At 38.4% G+C, this 22,865-nt stretch overlaps 1 protein-coding gene across 1 annotated transcript in view; it reads left to right on the top strand.

Moving 5' to 3' along the window:
• SLC13A1 (solute carrier family 13 member 1) overlaps nucleotides 1-22,865 on the top strand; it is a 62,520-nt gene that overhangs the window by 20,012 nt on the left and 19,643 nt on the right. Inside the window, exons 3-9 of the mRNA XM_073573404.1 lie at nucleotides 1,344-1,480; nucleotides 1,643-1,830; nucleotides 2,158-2,209; nucleotides 2,301-2,346; nucleotides 9,526-9,573; nucleotides 20,778-20,932; nucleotides 22,560-22,679. Coding sequence (XP_073429505.1) covers nucleotides 1,344-1,480; nucleotides 1,643-1,830; nucleotides 2,158-2,209; nucleotides 2,301-2,346; nucleotides 9,526-9,573; nucleotides 20,778-20,932; nucleotides 22,560-22,679 — 746 coding nt within the window. The remainder of the gene's footprint in view (nucleotides 1-1,343; nucleotides 1,481-1,642; nucleotides 1,831-2,157; nucleotides 2,210-2,300; nucleotides 2,347-9,525; nucleotides 9,574-20,777; nucleotides 20,933-22,559; nucleotides 22,680-22,865) is intronic.

The raw sequence follows: 22,865 nt of genomic DNA, 5'->3' as shown, positions 1-22,865 counted from the left end.
ACCAGGGGACCCATGCATAAAATGACAGGGACCGAGGGAGCTATGTATACAATGACAAGGACGGGGAACCATGCATACCAGGATAGAGACGGGGAGCCATGCAAGCCAGGATAGGGATGAGGGGGACAATGCATACCTGGCTTATACTCGAGTCAATAAGCTTACCCAGTTTTCCGTGGTAAAATTTGGTGCCTCGGCTTATACTCAGGTCGGCTTATACGCGAGTATATACGGTATTCTAATATTGATATTATATACATAGGTGATATCACCAATATGACTAATAAACTATTTTTGAAAACAAGTGTTAAAATCCAGCAGCAAGTGATATTCATGCACTACAGACAGGTTCAGAACATTTTAGAACCTATTTAACAAGACCATTGGTTTTCATGCTGGTCCTTATGAGGGGCATGCTGGAGTCACACGCGTCTGATTCATGTAGCGGTGCAAGCTTCTTTATGAATCTGGAGCGTCTAAGTACTGGTGTGAGATTTCTGGAGTAGGGAAAACCACACCTCGTCATGAATTAGACAAGCGGTGGCACCCCAACCCAATTCTGCCCATTTTGTCAAAATTGGGAAAAACTGTTGTGAAAGCCCCATGAGTCGCCAATTTAAGCCCAACTACAAGTTGCACCTAAATTTTTCTATTTTTTCAAAGCTTTTACAGCTGAATTCTGGTTTGAAAACTTTGATGAATTGGGCCCTTTGTCTTGTACTGGATTTCAAGAGTCCTAGTGTTTTGTTTCAGTCTATGCCTAGTAGAGAATCAGGGAGTTCACTGGTTCTTCCTGACCATGTTCACACACATTTATACCATATAAAAACAAGGCAATGAAAACAGAAGGTAAAGCAATACTAATATATACCAAGTCATTTATTAAATTGCCCATATGTTGGTGTTTTTACAGTTTTGTAGAGGGTATGATTTGCAAAATTGAAAACTGAAAGTACAGAAATTAACAATTAACTGTCATGTTGTCACTTTCCTCAAGCAATAAAAAGTTTGTAATCAGTTGGTGGAAAACTATATGAAAACTGACAACCACTACAGCATCACTTCCCTGCTCTGATCTGGTTTCTAAGTTTTGTTTTTTATTGGATGCATCTATATGCAATAGGAAAGTTGCTACGCTATTTACAATATTTCATTAAAAAAATTGGAAAATTTTATCTGGCGTCCTGACGCAGACCGACCCAATGGAAACCAAAAGGAAACAGAATAAAGCACACAAACATTTAACCAAAATATGGAGCACGGATTTACAAATGTTCTGTGGTTATTTATTAATTCAAGTAAAGTCTACTTGAAGATAATTTTGTATGTATTTTTGTCTTCAGATTGCTTCTACATATTTTAAAGATTTTCATCTTTTGCTGACTGGGGTGATTTGTTTGGCAACCTCAATAGAAAAATGGAATTTACACAAAAGAATTGCCTTAAGGATGGTGATGCTGGTGGGAGTAAATCCTGCATGGTATGAGCTACTGATATACTGTAGACTAATATGTCACATATTTATATATGGAGACTGGTGGTTACTTGTCCTCCCTGTGAGTTGATGCTCACAAGTTGTAGTCTACTATATCTAGTATATGAAAAGATCAGTAAATCATTTTTATTTATACCTTGTCTATAGGTTAATGCTGGGATTTATGTTCAGCACCGGCTTCCTTTCCATGTGGCTTAGCAACACCTCTACAGCTGCTATGGTGATGCCAATAGTAGAAGCTGTAGCTCAGCAAATCATTAATGCCGAGGCTGAAGTTGATGCCATGCAAATTAATTCATCAGACGGAATTCACAATGAAGTGTTTGAACTTGACGGTACATACTATTTCCCACTTAGATAAGTGTATGCGTGTGTTGCCACTACGATGCATCTAATTCACTCTCTTATTTTCTTACTGGATAGTGAGATTTCCAACATATTCCTACTTTGGCTCTAAAATGACAGGTTTAGGTGGATGTAGGAGTATGGTGATCACAGCCGTCACTGTCTGCTGATGACATTTTCAAGAAACCCCTGTTAAATACCCATCTGAAGCCAACTAACAAAGCAGTTATTTTATAGTCACACAGTTTGTGCGAAAGAAATAAGAAAGCACTTTTCATGTGATTCACTATATTGTTCTTTGTGTTAATGACTTACAGAGGACTGCACAGAAAAGAATACAAAATGTGATCCAGAGAAACAAGTTAATGGGTAAGGGTCAGAATCTCACAGCTCCTAGTACATTAGCTACTCTTTATTTCTGTCTAATATGCTTTATACTAATGCTACATTTTTCTTACAGGTATAGTAATGGGACAATGGCAACGTATAATCATGAAAAATACATGGTGAGTATATATTTCTATACTAGCCATGGTGCGGAAATGTCCTTCTATTTTTGGTTCAGTGAAACAATGATGTAAATTCCTGACCTGGCAGCAAGCTTCAGCGTACAAAGGGTAGTCAAGCTTACCTATAGACAGTGGGCTGCGCATCCTGCACACAGCTTTCAGGTGATACTTGTTATGGGCAATTGGGGAACATAATTTTGTAAGTTTAAAGAACATATGCTGCTATAGTTATTTATTTTTAGAGCACCATTGATCTGTACATGATTGTACATAAGGGGTTACATACAAAATATAAATATAAATTACAGTGAACAAACTAACAATGACAGACTGGTAGAGAAAGGAGAGGGTCCAGTCCTCTAATGGACAGAAACCAAAATGACCCATGTGCAAGAATAATATAAGGGTCCTTGCAGTCCCATAGCTCATCATAGTGAACAATTCCATCTGCTTTTGAATTGGAAATGGGTCCTCTTAGCTCTTAGGCCTCTATGCGGCTATGCAGTTGCACCAAGGATATGTCTGCTCCTAGCCCTGCAATTAGGCTTATACTGTCATGGCCAAAAGTGTTGGGACCCTTGAAATTGTTCCAGAAAATGAAGTATTTCTCCCAGAAAATTATTGCAGTTACACATGTTTTATTATATACATGTTTATTTTTTTGTGTGCATTGAAGCAACACTAAAAAACAGAAAAAGTAAAGTAAATTGGATATCATTTCACACAAAACCCCCAAAATGGGCCAGATAATATTGTTGGCACTTTTTCAAAATTGTGGGTAAACAACTTTGTTTCAAGCATATGATGCTCATTCAAATTCACCTGTGGCAAGTAACAGGTGTGGGCAACACGAAAATTACACCTCAGACCAGATAAAAAGGGGAGAAGTTGACTCAATCTTTGAAATGTGTGTCTTTGTGCACCACACTAAGCATGGAAAACAGAACGAGGAGAGGAGAATAGTATGAGACTTGAGAACCAAAATTGTTGAACAATATAAACAATCTCAAGGTTACATATTCATCTCCAGATATCTTGATGTTCCATTATCCACGGTGTGCAACATAATCAAGAAGTTTACAACCAAGGGCACTGTACCTTATCTCCCTGGATGTGGACGGGAGAGAAAAGTTGATGAAAGGTTGAAACGCAATATAGTTCAGATGGTGGATAAGCAGCCCCAATCAATGCCAAAGAAATTCAAGCTATCAGAACATCAGTGTCATTGCGAACTATCTGTTGATATTTGATTTGTGAGGGAAGAATGGTTGTAGATGATGAGGAAAAAGCTAATTTATTAAACACCTTCTTCTCCACGGTATTCACATTGGAAAATTAAATGCTAGGTGAAATGCCTAGAGACAAAGAAAACCCTATATTAAGGGTCACAAATCTAACCCAAGAAGAGGTGTGAAACCGGCTAAATAAGATTAAAATAGATAAATCGGTTCCGAATGGCATACACCCACAAGTACGACGAGAACTAAGTAATGTAATAAACAAACCATTATGTCTTATATTTAGGGAATCTATAGCATTCCACAGGACTGGCGCATAGCAAATGTGGCACCAATATTCAAAAAAGGCTCTAAAAGTGAACTTGGAAATTATAGGCCAGTAAGTCTAACCTCTATTGTTGGTAAAATATTTGAAGAGTTTCTGAGGGATGTTATTCTGGATTATCTTAATAAGAATAACTGTTTAACTCCATATCAGCATGAGGTAATGAGGAATTGCTCCTGTCAAACCAATATAATCAGTTTTTATGAAGAGGTAAGCTATAGACTGGACCAAGGTGAATCATAGGACGTGGTATATCTTGATTTTTCCAAAGCGTTTGATACCGTGCCACACAAGAGGTTGGTACACAAAATGAGATTGCTGGGTCTGGGGGAAAATGTGTGTAAATGGGTAAGTCACTTTCTTAGTGATAGAAAGCAGAGGGTGGTTATAAATGGTTTATTCTCTATCTGGGTCGCTGTTGCCAGTGGGGTACCGCAGGGGTCAGTGTTGGGACCTTTTCTCTTCAACATATTTATTAACGATCTTGTAGAAGGTTTACACAGTAAAATATCGATATTTGCAGATGATACAAAACTGTGTAAAGTAGTCAGTACAAGAGAAGATAGTATTCTGCTACAGATGGATCTGGATAAGTTATAAACTTGGGCTGAAAAGTAGCAGATGCGGTTTAACAATGATAAATGTAAAGTTAGACATGGGATGAAGGAATCAATATCACCATTAAACACTGAACGGTAAACCACTGGGTAAATCTGACATGGAGAAGGATTTGGGGATCCTAGTTAATGATAAACTTACCTGGAGCAGCCAGTGCCAGGCAGCGGCTGCCAAGGTAAACAGAATCATGGGGTGCATTAAAAGAGGTCTGGATACACATGATGAGAGCATTATACTGCCTCTGTACAAAGCCCTGGTTAGACCGCACATGAAGTACTGTGTACAGTTTTGGGCACCGGTGCTCAGAAAGGATATAATGGAACTAGAGCAAGTACAAAAGAGGGCAAGAAAATTAATTATGGCGATGGGGAACTACAATACCCAGAGAGATTAGCAAAATTAGGATTATTTAGTCTAGAAAAAAGACGACTGAGTGACGATCTAATAACCAAAATAATCTGGAATTCCTTGCCTGAGGAGGTGGTGATGGTGAACTCAGTCGAGGGGTTCAAGAGAGGCCTGGATGTCTTCCCGGAGCATAACAATATTGTATTTTACAGTTATTAGGTTCTTTGGAAGGACGTAGATCTGGGGATTTAGTCTGATGGAATATAGGCTGAACTGGATGGACAAATGTCTTTTTTCGGCCTTGCTAACTATGTTACTATATTACTATGAATGAAATGAAACACTATGGTAGGAGACCTACTAGGGCCCCACTGCTGACACAGACATAAAAAAGCTACACTACAGTTTGCCAAAATGTATGCGAGTAAACCAAAATCCTTCTGGGAAAGCGTCTTCCAGTTAAGATAAGACCAAGATAGACCATTTTGGTAAAGAACTTCATTCTACTGTTTACTAATAATGGAATGAGGCCTACAAAGAAAAGAGCACAGTGACTGCAGTCAAATGTGATGAAGGTTCAAAGATATTTTGAGGTTGTTTCACTGCCTCTGGAACTGGGTGCCTTAACTGTATACAAGCCATAATGAAATCTGAAGATAACCACAGGATTTTGGGTCACAATATAGTGCCCAGTGTCAGAAAGCTGGATTTGCATCCTAGGTCATGGGTCTTCCAGAAGGACAATGACCCCCAAACATACTTCAAGAAGCTCCCAGAAATGGATGGAAACAAAGCACTGGAGAGTTTGGAAGGGACTAGCAATGAGTCCGTAACTAAATTGCATTGAATATTTGTGGAGAGATCTTAAAATTGCTGTTGGGAGAAGGCACCTTCAAATATGAGAGACCTGGAGCAGTTTGTAAAAGGAGTAGTCAAAAATTCCATTTGAGAGCTGTAAGAAGCTTGTTGATGGTTACAGGAAGTGATAGATTTCAGTTATAAATTCCAACGGGTGACCAACCAAATGTTAAGTTGAGGGTGTCAACAATTTTGACCAGACCATTTTTGAGGTTTTGTGTGACATTATGTCCAATTTTCCTTTTTTTCTCTGTTTTTTTGTGTTATTCCAATACACTCAAAGTAAATAAACATGTGAATAAGAATCATGTGTAATTGTAATAATTATCTGCGAGAAATGCTTCATTTTCTGAAGCAATTTCAGGGGTGCCAACACTTTCGGCTTCACTGTATATAGGCAATGTTTTAGCCATAGAGAGGCTTTGTCAAAGAAGCTCTACAGCTAAAATGTTTTCTATATTATGCTAGTGGACCATGTTAAGAAAAAGTTTAAAACAGCATCCTATAGTGGAGTCCTGTATCTTGGCCTTTTTTTCTTCATTGATCTCCACAGAGGAATGGATTGTTCCCCTTGAGCTACATGTTTTAATTAAGGGAAGAAAGTGATGCTAGGTAGGGATGGGCGAGTCTACTCGCTAGGACTCGTTACTCGGCGAATAGTAAGGGACTCGCTGGACTCGTTACTCGGCGAGTCTCCCAGTGATTACTCACATAGTAACGAGTCCAATGCAAGTCAATGGCAATCCTAGTTTTGTCAGAGTTTTTTTTTCTCACTCGCTAGACTCGCTATATCACATCGCTGTCAACAGCGAGTCTGAGCGAGTCTGAGCGAGTCTACGATTCCGAGTCCTGTATACTGGATTCGGGACTCGCTTATACAGAATCTGTTATGTTCCTACAAGTTTCCAAGACAGCCTATGTCAACACACAGCGATTGTGAGCGAGTCTGAGCGAGTCTACGAATCCCGAGTCCTGTATACTGGATTCGGGACTCGCAAATATAGAATCTGTTATGTTCCTACAAAGCTTCCGAGACAGCCTAGCGTGTTAGGTCAGAAAACTTTTTTAGATGGACAAGCATGTTAGCCAATCATATTCAGTAATGTTGGTTGTGGCAGGACTATGATTGGCTTCTGTCCATCGTGATGCCTATGTCATGTATGAGAGGCGAGGCTGTATATAAGCCTTTTCCACCGCGATTTCCTCTACATTCCTGAGAGATCTGAGATAGAGCAGGGTGAGGTAGATGCTTGAGCAGATCATAGGGATTGTCAGTTAGTGTAGGGAAACTTCAAGATTCCTTATATTAAACCCAAACAGCTCTTCTGAGAGCTACCAGGAGGACAGAGGAGTACTATGTAGACTGTAGGCAGGCAGGCAGGGAGGATCAAGCCTTACAGTGCAGTGCACAGTGCAGGGACTAGTGTGCAGCTTCACTGCTAGGTGTCAGCACACACACTTACCCCGCCAGCAAGTGACGCCTACAGCACCACCTAACTCCATCTCGGTGACTGTGCATTTGTCAACAATGTCACAAAAACCACAATTTCCCAAAAAAGAGGTTGCAAAGGGACGAGATCGTGGCCGTAGCAGTGCAGGGAACATCACTTGAGCGATCTCCCTCCAGGCTGTAGTCCACTGGATGTTATGCCCATAGGCAGGGTCAGTGGGGAGCCAAAGCAGGGGCCGAGCCTCCACCAGATCAATCAACTGCAGCATGTTGACAGTGACACGGGCCATGATTGCTCTGTATTGCTCTGTGTGTGTGTGCGTATGTCAACTCGACTCGGATTATTTCCTGTTTGCTCAAAGCATGGTGTGTGCTAGAGAAAATCGCTTCCCTCGCCTCATCGGTGCTAAATAAGACAAACAAATGCGAGTTTGGACTCGGACACAGCAGCAACAAACTGTTGCGAGTGGGGTTTACAAATCGCCAATGCAAGCGCTTTCCGAGACACATCTGCGATTTGTAAATCGCACATTACTCGCTAAGACTCGCTTCCCCATTCATTAACATTGGACTCTCTAGACTCGCAACGAGTAGCGAGTCCCGGGCTCGGACTCGCTAGAGTCAAGCGATTCCGAGTAATTTAGGACTCACCCATCACTAATGCTAGGGACATTTTTGATTTTATGCAATAGAAATAGATGGAATCCAATATACATGTACCTACTGCAAATATGATAACTACCCTATAGAAATGTCCTTCACATTTCTAATACCCTGGTAGCGTAAAGCACTTTAAAAGGCTTTTTATAAAGTTTCATAGGTGGAAAAAAACACAGATCCATCAAGCTATCACTGGATTATTTATAACCAACAATGCCATTTGTTATGAGAAAAGCATCCAGCCCTTTTTGAATGCTGATTTATTGTCTTCCATTACTACCTGATGTGGTATGCCATTCCAAAGTCTTACTACTCTAACTGTAAATAACCATATCCTATGTAGATGTCCAAATTGCCTTTCTTTCATGCAAATGAATGTCCCCTATTTGGAATGAAGGAACACATACAGTGCCAGTCCTTTGTATTGACCACACAAGTGTTTATACATATAAATGAGAGCAGTTCTGATCTGATTTTTTCTCAGCTAAACAGGCCCAACTTTTCTAACCTTTCGATATGAGCCCCTCCATCCTAATTACTAATCTTGTTGCCCACCTTTGAATTGACGATAGATTTCCAATGTGCTTTTTAGATATTTGCTCAAAGTGCTTTTGTGCAGGAGAAATATTAAAGAAATCTTGATTCCTTTGTTACTAGGATCTTATAAGATGACCTGATCTTCAAAATGTTATAGCATATTCTAGAACAATAGAGTAACATTATGAAATGGACTTACCCCCCGTAAATCAGGGAAAACCAAAGCCCAACATGTTCACATATAAATGTAATTAGCACCAATTCATTCATGTTAAGGGAAAATATTTTTTTGTGTAGAAATATACTTAGGCTTTACGTAGAATGAGTACTAGTGGTATACCAACTATTTACACAAGCTGACCATACACATTAGATGGTTGTTGGCTGATCAATGCTTAGGTCGATCGTTCGATCTACAGTCATTTCAGCTGACTCTCGCTTGGCCAACTGCTCTTCTCATCTCTGTGAGAAAGTTGCTAGCTGACTATTTGGCCGGCGGCTTATCCCAGGGAGAACAAAGCGATCATCAGTACAAAATTGACATCTCCCCCACCACTATTCGGCTGGCACCCCTGTACATATTAAACCATCAACTGTACTCAGTGATATCTGTGGATTTCAATGGTATTAATCTATTGTATATGGGGGCCTTTACTGTACATTCAGCAAGCTCCTTCCATCAACCAATCTCTACTGCATCCCTTTCTTCTTTTAGCAATGATTTCTTGTTTATTCTGAGTTGCATTCACCAAGTTATACTAAACCAATTGGTCTTGAGCACCATTTACACATATAGAAAAGTAATTCTTTTTTTCGCCACTGCTTATCACACTGTACCTAAAATTTCAGATAGCAGGACTAGAAAAATATCATTTACTGTATGTCTTCATAGCACCTTTTTGGTCAGTCAGATGTGCACTCGCTGTACCCATTTATTTCTAGTGCACAGACTGATGTCAAAAGACTATCTTTTTGGCATACCTTTATAATATCTATGACCTGATAATTCATTTTTTTAGGTTACTGATAACTTGTTTTACAGCTCATCCTATTTTTATTAGTTTATTTTCAAAAAACAAAAAAAATACATCTGTGAAGAATTCAGTTCATAATAAAATTAACAACCGTTATTCTTTAACCAGGCTGATGAAGAACATCGAGCTGAAACCTATAGTCATCAAGAAAAAGAGGTAAAACCTTACTTTAACTATGAAGGGAATCCTTTCCCCACTCCATTGGTGGATAAGAAAATCCCCTGAATAAGGAATATATGGACCAAACAAAGGTTAATTCCATCTGTCTGATTATTTATGTTCTCGTATTAATTATCTACTATAGAGATAAGCGGTATCATATATACAGGGAGGCGTGTCGTTAATTCACAGATAACATGCTTATATAGCCAAGCTCAAATTATATGTTTGTGTGCGTTTGTGTGTGTGGGGGGGGGGGGAATTCTGAAAAATGCTGATTGACAACTTTGTAATTTCTAAGGTTCCACATTATCTATGTAACATTCATTTAAATAATGATCGATTGTGATGAATTGTCTACATATACACTTTTTGTCTGTTCTAGTTTATGTCCATGTGTTTCATTGTGCTTAGCAACTAGAGTCTGATGGTCCCTTGTGCAAAATTTGGACTTTAGCCCCCCCACCTGTATGTTGGTCAGATGTATGGGCCCTTGTTATGTTCTACAGCCTAAAAATACATGCATGATCACCTCCATGTAATAATGTCCCCTATTATGGCTCCTTCCTGTAATATTCTCCCTCATTGGGCCCCATCTTGTAATAAAGGGATATGTTAATTCAAGGTGGGACCACTAATTAGCATCACAGGTGTCTACAGTCTTGGAATCAGTGAGTGGGCCTGTATAGAGGGCTACAGATACTCACTGTGCTGCTTGGTGACATGGTGTGTATCACACTCAACATGGACCAGAGGAAGCAAAGGAAACAGTTGTCTCAGGAGACAACTCATTGTGGGAATGTCAAAATCAAATTGACATACCATGAATACCGCACAGCTAATCTTTAGCACCCCAGAACAATTGTTATCAAGATGATTGCATGATTCCTGCTGCTTTGAGAAGTAGTTAGTAGGCCACCCATCATAAACTTCAGCTTTTATGACCAAGCAGCAATAGTCAGTCAAAGTAGACTATAGCGTGTTCTTATGTGAGCATGACATTTCTAAATGTATTTTTTCCAAACAGGTTAATGTGTAAAGTCCATTGACATAGTTCAGTGTAACTGGTTGTGATAGTCTTAGTATTTCTAACCATAGTTAAATAGTATCTTCTTCAAATTATTTGCTGAAAATACTCAAGCTCTGTTGTGGTAAATGCACAGATTTTTTTTTACCTTACTTGGACTTAGATGATGCAAGTGTTCGGTTAAAGGTGTTACTTTATAAATTAGGTTTTGGACTTATTTGGCTTCAATTATTTTTAAAAAAATGGGGAGCAATTTTTTTTCAAAAATGCTGCAAAAGAGTTTTAAAAATTGGTAACAAATAATAAGTGCATACCTATGCATTCAGATTGGATGTGCAGTTTCATTGGTTCAACCATGGTGCAAATAACCAAGAGCGGCTGAGTACAGCACTACCGATCTCAGCTCTTTTGTAGTTCTATTTTCAGTGGTTTAAACCACTTCTTATATTTATAACAATATGGACTGAAACAGATGTAGTAACTTAATTTAGTGGCAGCTGTTGAGAAAGGGCTAGTTGAAGAGACAATGAACTTTGATTGCATATGCTATTGGGATGGCAAGTGTTAAGTGGGTGGTCCCGCTCCTGGAAAGTGCTCAGCCTTTCATCAGCAAACTTTACCCAATGCCTCACCCTTGGTCTTGATTGTGGCTTAGGAGTTGTCCTACTTAAACTCTTCAGAGCGAAATCTTTAGTATAGGACAGTGCTTCTGTTGCTGCTGGAACTACAGTAGATAAAATACAGCTCATGCTCCATTTTTGGATCACACAATACGTGCAAGATTTCAATAATACTGAGAGTCAGTTTGACAACATTTGAAACATCAATCAAAATAAATTGAAAGGCATGAAGAAGGATTAACTGATGTAAGCCTGAGCACTTGCAGGACTTGGCACCTCCCATGGGACATTTGCAAAAGTTGTAAAAATTCATTTTCTTGTCAATTAGACCTATCTCTGTGATCACACAAGTACAAGTACACTTTTACATCATTTCCATTCCACTGCCAAGTGCTGGTATTGATTTCATGGACAAAAAGTATGTGAAAGACTCTCTTTAAGGTTGTGAAACAACATGATTATAGCACTAGAAAAGGATAGGGCAATCCAACACTTAAAGTGGTATTTGATATGATATGTCAAATGTTTGCGGTAGAGATCCAATGACTATTTTCTCTATTATTTGAGGTCTTGATATATATAGTAACTGATAGGTATAAGAGTTTTAAGCACCTATTGATGCGTTAATGTTCACTGGTGATGTCATAAAGATTGGCACCACTCACCATTTTGTTTGCAGACTTAGGAACATAGCTGACCATAAATAGATAACTTTGAACTTCATGCCCATGACCTAACAGTTAATAACCTTTGCTGAACGTAAAGTAGCACAATAACCTAGAAGCCATTTCTAAGACAATGACACTGGATTACCTGTTAAAGTGATGACTATAGAATACAGAAAGTCACTTTCTAAGATGTTTATCAGCAATAACCATAACTGTGTAATCTTTTTCCAATAGGTCTGAATATTTTACTGCTAGTATAAGACAGCTGACACAGGCCTATACTAGTCCCACAATAACTGCTATTTAATTATTTTAAAGAGGCACTCCCATCAAAAATTTTATCCTCTTAATATACAACCATCATATTATATAGCACTGTGTACTTTTAATTGCTCATTTTGCCTTTCTACCCAGCTAATTCTTCTGTTTTCTCTGCTCTATGTAGTAAAAGGAAGTCTCCATTCTCTGCACGAGTCATCGCCCTCTTCAACAGTTGACCCAACTGACAGGGACTTATGCAGGGAAAATTGATCTCCTATTTCTATTTAGAACTTAGAGGGTTTTAGTCAGTCAGTTTTTAATCATGTGATGCCATATACCTAATGGAAAAGAGAAGAATTAGCTTGGTAGAAGGGCAAAATGAGCAATTGTAAGAATACAGTGCTGTATAGTATGATGAGTGCAATATATTAAGAGGATACAAATTTTGATGGGAGGGTTTCTTTAAGATTAATGCTATCTGTTTATAAAGAGCTACATACAGTAGATGCTATCTGTTTACAAAGAGCTACATTTATTTCTGTTAATGTTGATGATTATGACTTATAGCCAATGAAAGCCCAAAAGTCATTATTTCAGTAAATTAGAATAATTAACAAAAAAACACCTGCAAAGGCTTCATAAGTGTTTAACCCCTTAATGACCACCAATACACATTTTAATGGTGGCAATTAAGGGTATTTATGCCTCAGCACCGCACTTTAACGGCGCTGGGAAATAAGTGTATATCGCTCCCCAGCATCGGAATTTCTCCGGGACCCCAGAGAACATGATTCGGGTCAGTTTTTACTGACCCAGTTTTGCGATCGCCATTATTAATGGAATAATGGTGATTGCAAAAAAAGAGTTTGATTTCCCATTTAATTTCTCTCTCCTCTGAAGTGATCACAAATCAGAGGAGAGATGGGGTCCCCCAATCTCCCCCCTGGTGCCTCTGGTACCTGGGGTGTCCCTGCATCCCCTCGTGAAGTCCCCCTGCCCAAGGCATCTTCTTCCAGGAAGAAAATGGCAGGCGCATGCGCAGTGTGCGCACCGAGATCTGCGGACCGGCAACAATAGGTAATTTTTCTTATTGGTTCATTTTGATCACTGTGATAGGGTCTATCACAGTGATTAAAATTTAAAAAAAATTGTAAATCAATCCACCCTTTATCACCCCCTTATTTAGATAAAAATAATAAAATAAAAAAAGTTTTTATTTCCATTTTTCCATTAGGGTTAGAGTTGGGCTAAAATTAGGGTTGGGCTAAAGTTATGGTTAGGGTTGGGCTAGGGTTAATGTTGAGGCTAGGGTTAGGGTTTGGATTGAGCTAAAGTTAGGATTGGGCTAAAGTTAGGGTTGGGGATGTGTTAGAGTTAGGTTTGTGATTAGGGTTATGGTTAGAGCTGAGATTAGGGTTAGGGGTGTTTTGGGGTTAGGGTTGGAGTTAGAATGGGGTTCCACTGTTTAGGTACATCAGGGGGTCTCCAAACGTGACCTGGAGCCACCATTGATTCCAGACAATTTTGCGTTCAAAAAGTCAAAAGGTGCTCCTTCGCTTCTGGGCCCTGCCATTATCCAAACAGTGGCTTTCTCCCACATATGGGATATTGGCGTAGAAATTTCACAACAAATTTTGTGGTCCATTTTCTCCTGATACCCATGTGAAAATAAAAAAAATGGTTCGAAAGTAAATTTTTTGTGAAAAAAGTAAAATGTTAATTTTTTTCCTTCCACATTGCTTTAGTTTGCGTGAAGCACCTGAAGGGTTAATAAACTTCTTGAATGTGGTTTTGCGCACCTTGAGGGGTGCAGTTTTTAGAATGGTGTCACTTTTGGGTATTTTCTGTTATATTGACCCCCAACCTCACTTCAAGTATGAGGTGGTCCCTAAAAAAAATGGTTTTGTAAATTTTGTTGGAAAAATGAGAAATCACTGGTCAAATTTTAACCCTTATAGCGTCCTAACAGAAAAAAATGTTTCCAAAATTGTACTGATGTAAAGTTGACATGTGGGAATGTTATTTATTAACTATTTTGTGTGTCACCACACTCTAATTTAAGGGTTCAAAAATTAAAAGTTTGAAAATTGCAAAATTTTCTTTTTTTTTTTTTTTCCACATTTCCATTTTTTCATTTCGAAGAAATTTTACCACTGTCATGAAGTACAATATGTCACTAAAAAAATCTCAGAATCAGTGGGATACGTTGAAGCGTTCTAGAGCTATGGCTTCATAAAGTCACAGTGGCCAGAATTGTAAAATTTGGCTTGGTCATAGTAACATAGTTAGCAAAGCCGAAAAAAAGACATTTGTCCATCCAGTTCAACCTATATTCCATATTTTACCATAATTATCATAATTTCCCTTGGGATCAATAAAGTGTATTATATCGTATTGTATATTCAGTCAGAATAAATCCCCAGCTCTACGTCCTTCTAAAGAACCTAATAACTGTAAGATACAATATTGTTAAACTCCAGGAAGACATCCAGGCTTTTCTTGAACCCCTTGACTGAGTTCGCCATCACCACCTCCTCAGGCAAGGAATTCCAGATTCTCACTGCCCTAACAGTAAAGAATCCTCTTCTATGTTGGTGGTCATTAAGTACCATATTGGCTCTGTCGCTAAGTGGTTAAAAAGGTTCCTTAGTTTATTTCAGTAAGCTCCACAATCATGGGGAAGACTTCTGAATTGACAAATGTCCAAAAGTCAGTCATTGACATACTCCACAAGGAGGGTAAACCACAAAAAGGTAATTGCTAAAGAAGCTGGCTGTTCAAAGAGTGATGTATCCAAGCATATTAATGGAAAGTCGAGTGGAAGGAAAAAGTGTGGTAGAAAAAGGTGCACAAGCAACTGTGATAACCGCAGCCTTGAAAAGATTGTTAAGAAAAGCCATTAAAAATTTGGGGGAGATTCTCAAGACATGAACTGCTGCTGGAGTCATTGCTTCAAGAGACACCACACACAGATGTATCTAGGACATGGGCTACAAGTGTTGCATTCCTTGTGTTAAGCTACTCATGACCAATAGACAACGCCAGAAGCATCTTACCTGGATCAAGGAGAAAAACTGGACTGTTGCTCAGTGGGCCAAGGTGTTTTCAGATTAAAGTAAATTTTGCATTTCATTTGGGAATCAAGGTCCCAGAGTCTGGAGGAAGAGTGTTGAGGTATACAATCCAAGCTGCTTGAGGTCTAGTGTGAAGTTTCCACAATCAGTGATGGTTTAGGGAGCCATGTCATCTGCTGGTGTAGGTCCACTCTGTTTTATCAAGACCAAAGTCAGCACAGCCGTCTACCAGGAAATTTTAGAGCACTTCATGCTTCCCTCTGCTGCAAGCTTTTAGGAGATGGAAATTTCATTCTCCAGCAGGACTTGGCACCTGTCCACACTGCCAAAAGTACCAATACCTGGTTTAAAAACAACAGTATCACGATGTTTGAATGGCAAGAAAACTTGCCTGACCTTAACCCCATAGAGAATCTATGGGGTATTGTAAAGAGGAAGATGAGAGACACCAAACCCAACAATGCAGATAAGCTGAAGGCTGCTATCAAAGCAACCAGGGCTTCCAAAACACCTCAGCAGTGCCACAGGCTGATCGCCTCCATGAAACGCCGCATTGATTCAGTAATTGATGCAAAAGAAGCTCCGACCAAGTAATGAGTGCATTTACTGAATATAAATTTCAGTAGGCCAACATTTTGGATTTTAAAATCATTTTTTTGAAGCTGGTGTTATAAAGTATTCTAATTTACTGAGATGATGACTTTGGGGTTTTCATTGGCTGTAAGCGATAATCATCAACATTAGCAAAACTAAACACTTGAAATAGATCATTCTGTTTGTAATAACTCTATATAATATATGAGTTTCACTTTTTGTATTGAGGATCTGAAATAAATTAACTTTTAGATCATATTCTAATTTTGTGAGAAGCCCCTGTAGATATGCACACACTTATGAAGACAGGTAAAAAAGTGTTAGTTTATTTCTGCCAATCAACAAAATGCAAAGTGAATGAGCCAAAGAGAAATCTAGAATCAATAGTTCTTGTGACCTCTCTTTGTCTTCAAAACAGCATCAATTCATAAGTTCTTCTAGATGCACTTGCATACAGGTTTTGAAAGAACTCGGCAGGGAGATTGTTGCAAACATCTTGGAGAACTAACCACAGGTCCTCTGTAGGTTTGTTGTGCATCTATTTCTATCCTTTTATGTAATTCTAAAAATAGAGAAAGGGGGAGCGCACTAAGTCGGTAAAAGAGGGACATCAGCGTATTTAACAAAGGTAAACCACTCACCTGGTGTGGTTGTGAAGGGTCACAACCACCTATGGAAGTTTTGGCCACTGCAGATCTCGGGATGCAGATACATACAATAGAGAAGAGAAAGGCCGGGGTTATCTGCGCTAGACCACAAGGAACCAACTGAAGATGCAAGCAAACCTTTAATCACACTCAAGCCAACTTGTTTCATGGCCACCTGGCCACTTCATCAGGGCAGCAATGTTACAGTCAGTTCACAAGAAACCATTACATATATCACACAGATGACATCATAATGATGTCAGTTCCTGTGGGAACGCCCACATTGAACTAAGAGAAATTTTTTTTTGAGTGGTTGGGATATGAGAATCACCCTCCAGGTACAAGGCAAAGCAGGACAAGCCAATCTCATGCTGGATGTTGGCGTATAATCCCGTCACATCCATGGATATAAATTGAAATTAGTTTTTCCATGGTATTCCATTGATCAGTTTAATAAGATGTGTGGAATCTTTAAGGTCACTTCTGAGATTAAAAACATTAGTAATCATTATTTTATCTATATACGTAATATATATATATATATATGTAATATTGGAGTGCAGGCTCCATAATATGAGTTCAAACCCCCCAATGTTTCTTTTATTTAGATGATTTAACCATGGTGCTGAAGCTCTAAAGTTACTTTAGATGGTGATTGCAGAAGCTACAGAAGCTAAAAGCAGTAGAATTGGAAATTATGTTCTTAATCCATTGTTTAGCCACTGAAACATGGGTTCTATGCTGCTATTGTTTTTGCTAAATTGCACATCGATTCACACAATTTTTTTAATCTATTTTAAATATTGGTTTTAGCATTTTATATTATATAAATGTTTTTATCAACATTTTTATAATAATTTTTTCATCAGGATGATTAATTTTAGGGTTTCTCGTTCAATGTGGGCGTTCCCACAGGAACTGACATCATTATGATGTCATCTGTGTGATATATAAAATGGTTTCTTGTGAACTGACTGTAACATTGCTGCCCTGATGAAGTGGCCAGGTGGCCATGAAACGCGTTGGCTTGAGTGTGATTAAAGGTTTGCTTGTATCTTCGGTTGGTTCCTTGTGGTCTAGCGCGGATAAACCCTGGCCTTTCTCTTCTCTATTTTATGTAATTCTAGACAGTCTGAATGACGTTGAGATCAGGACTCTGTTGGGGCCATATTATCACTTCCACTGCTCTTTGTTCTTCTTTATGTTCAAAATAGTTCTTAATGACATTGGCTGGTTGTGTGGGGTTGTTTTCCTGCTGCAGAATAAATTTGGAGCCAATCAGAGGCTTCCTGATGGATAAGAATTTGCCTATATTTCCCAGCATTGCATACATCATTTATTCTGAATCCACAACACCATTTGCAGAAATGCGGCCACAAACTTGCAAGCGATCTCCATCATGCTTCACTGTTGCCGGCAGACACTTAATATTGTCCCGCTACCACTTTCAAGCCTAAATAATTCCACTTCACATAACAGTTTTATTCTCTTTTTCAGACACTTTGCACTGTGTGTTAAATTAATATTTTTGTTGACATGTAACATTTGCTTTTTATTTTTTTCAAGCAGTAATAAAACCCATTTCACTTTTTGACATGTGCTGATCATGTAGGATGCAGTGAATGGTTTTCTTCTATGTTATCTTCAGTAGCTTCTATTTTAGGTACCTGCTCTGATATATTAGTGATATGTTCACTGTGAAAGTGAAATATCAGGGTCAGTTACTAGTGGAGACACTAATGTGACAATTATGCTGTCATAAAGTTGTCACTTTACTGACTACAGTAATAACTGACCCCGATATTTCACTTTAACATGACACTTCTTATTGTCATGAGAACGTGATCTGCAAAATATGTTTAACAAACCATTCTTACTTGATTGCTCTAAAAACGCTCACAAATAGCATTTCGATGACCAAAGACTGTTTATTTTACATTCTGGATTAGATATTTTCTTAGAGGAACCTATAAAATGTTTTCTTATCTTTATGATAGTCTTACTCTGCAGGCATGTATTCCGCTGGTGAACTGTTATTTTATGGCAGTGTTATCAAGCAGATTATATGTTAATGAACTCATTTTATCAATGACTAATTTTTCCTTAACATTACTGTCATAGACAAAGTCCATATATGCGTTACTGACCTTTAAGACCTTAACCAAGTTCATATATGTTCAGACTTTCAAGTAGATGATTGTTTCCCTACTACCGTATTACAAGATAATTGACTTTATATTTATTATTCATAAATACATAATATATAAGTATATAAAGATCCTAAACTTTACAGATCAATCAACATAAGTAGTAGTAAAATGGTAAATATATTGTCAAAATGATGCCACTTAGTGCCCATATAATTGCATACAATGACTGAAAGGTGCTAAACTGAGTTCAAATAAATATTGCGATTTAGTATCCATATGGCAATACACAACAGCAAGCTAAATGATAGTGCCACACATAGTACATGGCACCGTAATGTCAGTCCTCAGAAAAATAGTACATGCAATACCAAGATAAGGCCAAGGATAATGCCCAGATAAATAGCGTTATACATTGCCCTTATATTAGACAGCACTAAAAAAGAGTAAATGCAGTGCCCACGAAAATAGTGCACCTTTCTCCACTAGGCTCGTACCAGGTTCATATAGTTTCTATCTGCAATCCTTATTTCACTGCCATCTTCTTTAGTGACGGCTGGTTATGCCATCTTGGTGGCTCTCATCTCCTTGAAATGCTATTTCTATGGTATGGCCTACCTCTCTCAGGAACCCAGCTCTGAATGCCAACAAATCCTCCTTCCTCTCTGAATTAACCCCCCACCCATGTGTCACAATTTGGTCATTTATACTCCAGTTATTCACTTCCACCTCCAACCCAGAGAAACTGTATCTCACCTTGTGATCAAAGAATTGCTTTGATCTATGCTTTTCTGTTCATACAGTAGGCTTACAAAGTATCATTGGCACATTGTATTTAAATCATTCAGAAACATACTGGCCAGGTGGTATTATCCCTAATGGTTGGACTACAATAGCAAATGTCTTGTGCTCTCAGGAACCTTTGTACTTTAAAGAGGTTGACCACAACTTAAACATTGATGACCTATCTTTAGGATAGATCATCAATGTCTGATTTATATCAATGGGGTGCGACCTCCAGCACCTCCGACAATCCGCTGTTCCCGAAGTCAGCAGCAGCAGAAACTGTTCAATTACAGAGCTGCAGAACTTCATCAACTCTATAGTGGCTGCGCACTGCAGGTCTGCCTCCTATAGTGGTCTTGGCCACTGTTCTGTCAAAGGAGCTGTGCTGTGCAACTCCGTAACTGTGCAGTTCTGGCTGCCACTGACACCGAGAACATCTGATTGGCGGGGGTGCCGGGTGTCGTTCTTATCCTAAGAATAGGTCATCAATGTTAAAGTAGTGGACAACCTCTTTAAGACACCTCAAACATTGATATGAGACTCTTGATTACCACTTCTAAGGACCTTTTAGACATTGATCAATGGATGATCTTTTAGTTACAAAAACTCAAAACAAAATGTTTTATACAAATATTTCAATATCTTATATCTGTATATCATACACACTGTTGATCTGTAGAGTACTTCTCACTAATAGGAAGATTGCCTATAATACCAAACAAGCAGTGTTACATTTATATTATATAACATAAGATCTGTTTTGTACGCTGTTAGAATCCAGTCCTCAACATCTTCAGTACAGCATGTGTAAAACTCTTGCCTGAAGCTTTTTTCCCCTTAGAGTGTACTGCGAGAAAAAGTCATTCCTCTATAAACAGTCTGTATATTGAGAAGTTATTTTTTTTGTTTAAAATGACATTTCCAAAATTATAATACATTTTCAGTCATGTTTTTGTTATTGTAGCCTAAATAATAGACTTACTGAAAAATGGCAAGAAATATGTAACAATGATAATATAACAAAAAACCTCCATTGTCATAAATAGAAGACATTAAAATCACAAGCATAAAAAAGTGTTTGCAGCTTATTTACGACTATTGACTTTATCAGTCCAGTGATGCTATGGCTGTATTTTTGGATATTAAAAATACTAAACAGGGTTCACTATTGTACTGTTGGTATTGTATTTTCTTCCCAAAATCAATGACGTCTTAAAAATACTCATACTTTTAGCCATGTGTAAATCCTTATTTTTGTCCAATTTTCCAATGCTGGCAGAGCCTAGTGTCATGTTCCAACACTGTGGGTAAAAATTAGTAATGCAACAACTATCATTTACCATGGCGTATGTTAATTTTTTTTTTATTTTGTTGCAGATTCAGCCAGCTTCAGAAAAAAGATACAGAAATAAAAAGGACCATATGATGTGCAAAGCCATGTGTTTGTGCATTGCATATTCATCAACAATTGGAGGACTGACCACCATAACTGGAACATCAACTAACTTGATTTTTGCAGAAACGTTTCAAACGTAAGACCAGTTGCTTTCATCTAAGGGTATGTGCCCACGATCAGGAATTGTAGCGTTTGGACGCAGAGCATTTTCGCTGCATTCTACATTACATACTTGTCTTTGGAACTATGCGGATTTACTGCACCTAATGACATTCTATTGAGGAATATTCGCAGATGATACAGAACTTGACATGCGGCGGCTCGGAAACTGCAGGTCAGTTTACGCAGTGCTAAAAAAGCACAGTGGGCATGGGATCTCCATAAATCCCATCCACTGCGCTTGTAATGTAGAACATAGCATTTCGGACCCCGCAAAAATACGCTGAGTCCAAAATGCTACTTTTCCTGATCGTGCACATGCAATCTAAGCTTTTTTTTTCCAAATATAGGGTCCGTTTACACAAACCGACCAGCGCAATTAAGAACAGCAGATCACCTACTGGTTTGCAAAAACTATCCTGACTTTTGTCATTTACACTCTAGTATCAGCCAGCTACACCAATATGAGCTGGGCATGAGCGTGGCATGGGTGAGACGGGGGGCAGCTATGACCACCCATCAAAGTAATGAAAACTTACAGAACCTTAGTGGTATATTTTACTCCAAAAATGCACTCCAGTCCTTGTAGTACCATTTTGGCACATACCAGTTAAAAAAATGCTCCTAACTGATGAAGGGGTGTGCGCCTCTTAAACGAATTAGGACATCATATTTCTATGCTTCTGTGCCACACCAGTGTTAATGAATTGGCCCCTATATGTCTCTGTTTTTACTCATATTTTAACCCAGTGTAAAATTAAAAGAAAAGATAAAGTAACAAGAAGCAGAGAGGCAAAAATATGTATAGTCTAGAGTAAAAATTTGCAAATCAATTCGTAACAAATTAAATTATAATTTCCCCCAAAATTCTGATTTGTCAGAATCCAAATATTTTGTGATTCAATTTACATGAAAGACAGCAAAGTGGAGGCCTTCCTATCATGAGGACTGGGAAAGAGTTAAAAACCTTTTTCAAAGTCTCATTGTCAGTTCTACTTGGGACTCTCATTTCTTTCCTGCCACTAGTCGTTTAATTGGCCCAATCTGTCATGTGGGATGAGACACTTGTCATTGACATCAATAATGTTTGTTACCCCTCCTCCCATGACCACATGGAGCCTGATTAAGAGCGGTAACATTGGAGGCCTGCACCAGAAGAAGATAGGAGATAAAAGACACAGGAGAGAAGACAGAAAATTGATCAGGCAGCCATCAATGGTGGTAGAGCTGAGGAGAGATGAATATAGGAAGGTTTTTTAACTCTTTTCTGGTTGATTTGCACCATCCTAATACAATGCAAATTGAATTCCCCAACTGAACTGGAGCATATCTGTCAAATTCAAATTTTTTGCAGATTCGCTCATATATAATACAGACCCTTCAAAACAAATAGTCTTGACGGATATGGATATCATTGGAGGCATTTTTATTTTCTTAAATGCATGTATTTTGACCTAAAAAACTTGTTGAGTATGAGTTTCATTAAACATTTTGCATCTCTAATGCATTTCGTGTATGTAAGATTAAAGAAGTATGTTTGCTTCTGTAACCCAATAACTTTTTGTGATGCTCATGGCAGTATGTATGGTGGATTTTTCTTTTAGACGCTATCCACAGAGCACAGAGATTAATTTTGGTACATGGTTTCTTCTCTGCATTCCAATCACTATCATTTTGATGATACTATCTTGGATATGGCTTCAATGGCTCTTCCTGGGATTCAAGTAAGGAGACCATTTTCATTATGTCGAAAAATATTCAAATGGCACTCAGCAACTTTTCTTCTACATTTCAAGAAAATTCTTAGGCTAACTGGCTTACAACAAAATTGATTATAGCAGGTGGAGGTATGAAATTAGATACAGTCATGGCCAAACGTATTGACACCCCTGCAATTCTGTCAGATAATA

The sequence above is a fragment of the Dendrobates tinctorius genome, unplaced genomic scaffold (genome assembly GCF_039654945.1).
Source record: "Dendrobates tinctorius isolate UK_male_01 unplaced genomic scaffold, ASM3965494v1 ptg000035l, whole genome shotgun sequence".
In the NCBI taxonomy this organism is placed as follows: Eukaryota; Metazoa; Chordata; class Amphibia; order Anura; family Dendrobatidae; genus Dendrobates; species Dendrobates tinctorius.
This window is presented reverse-complemented; position numbering and strand designations above follow the sequence as displayed.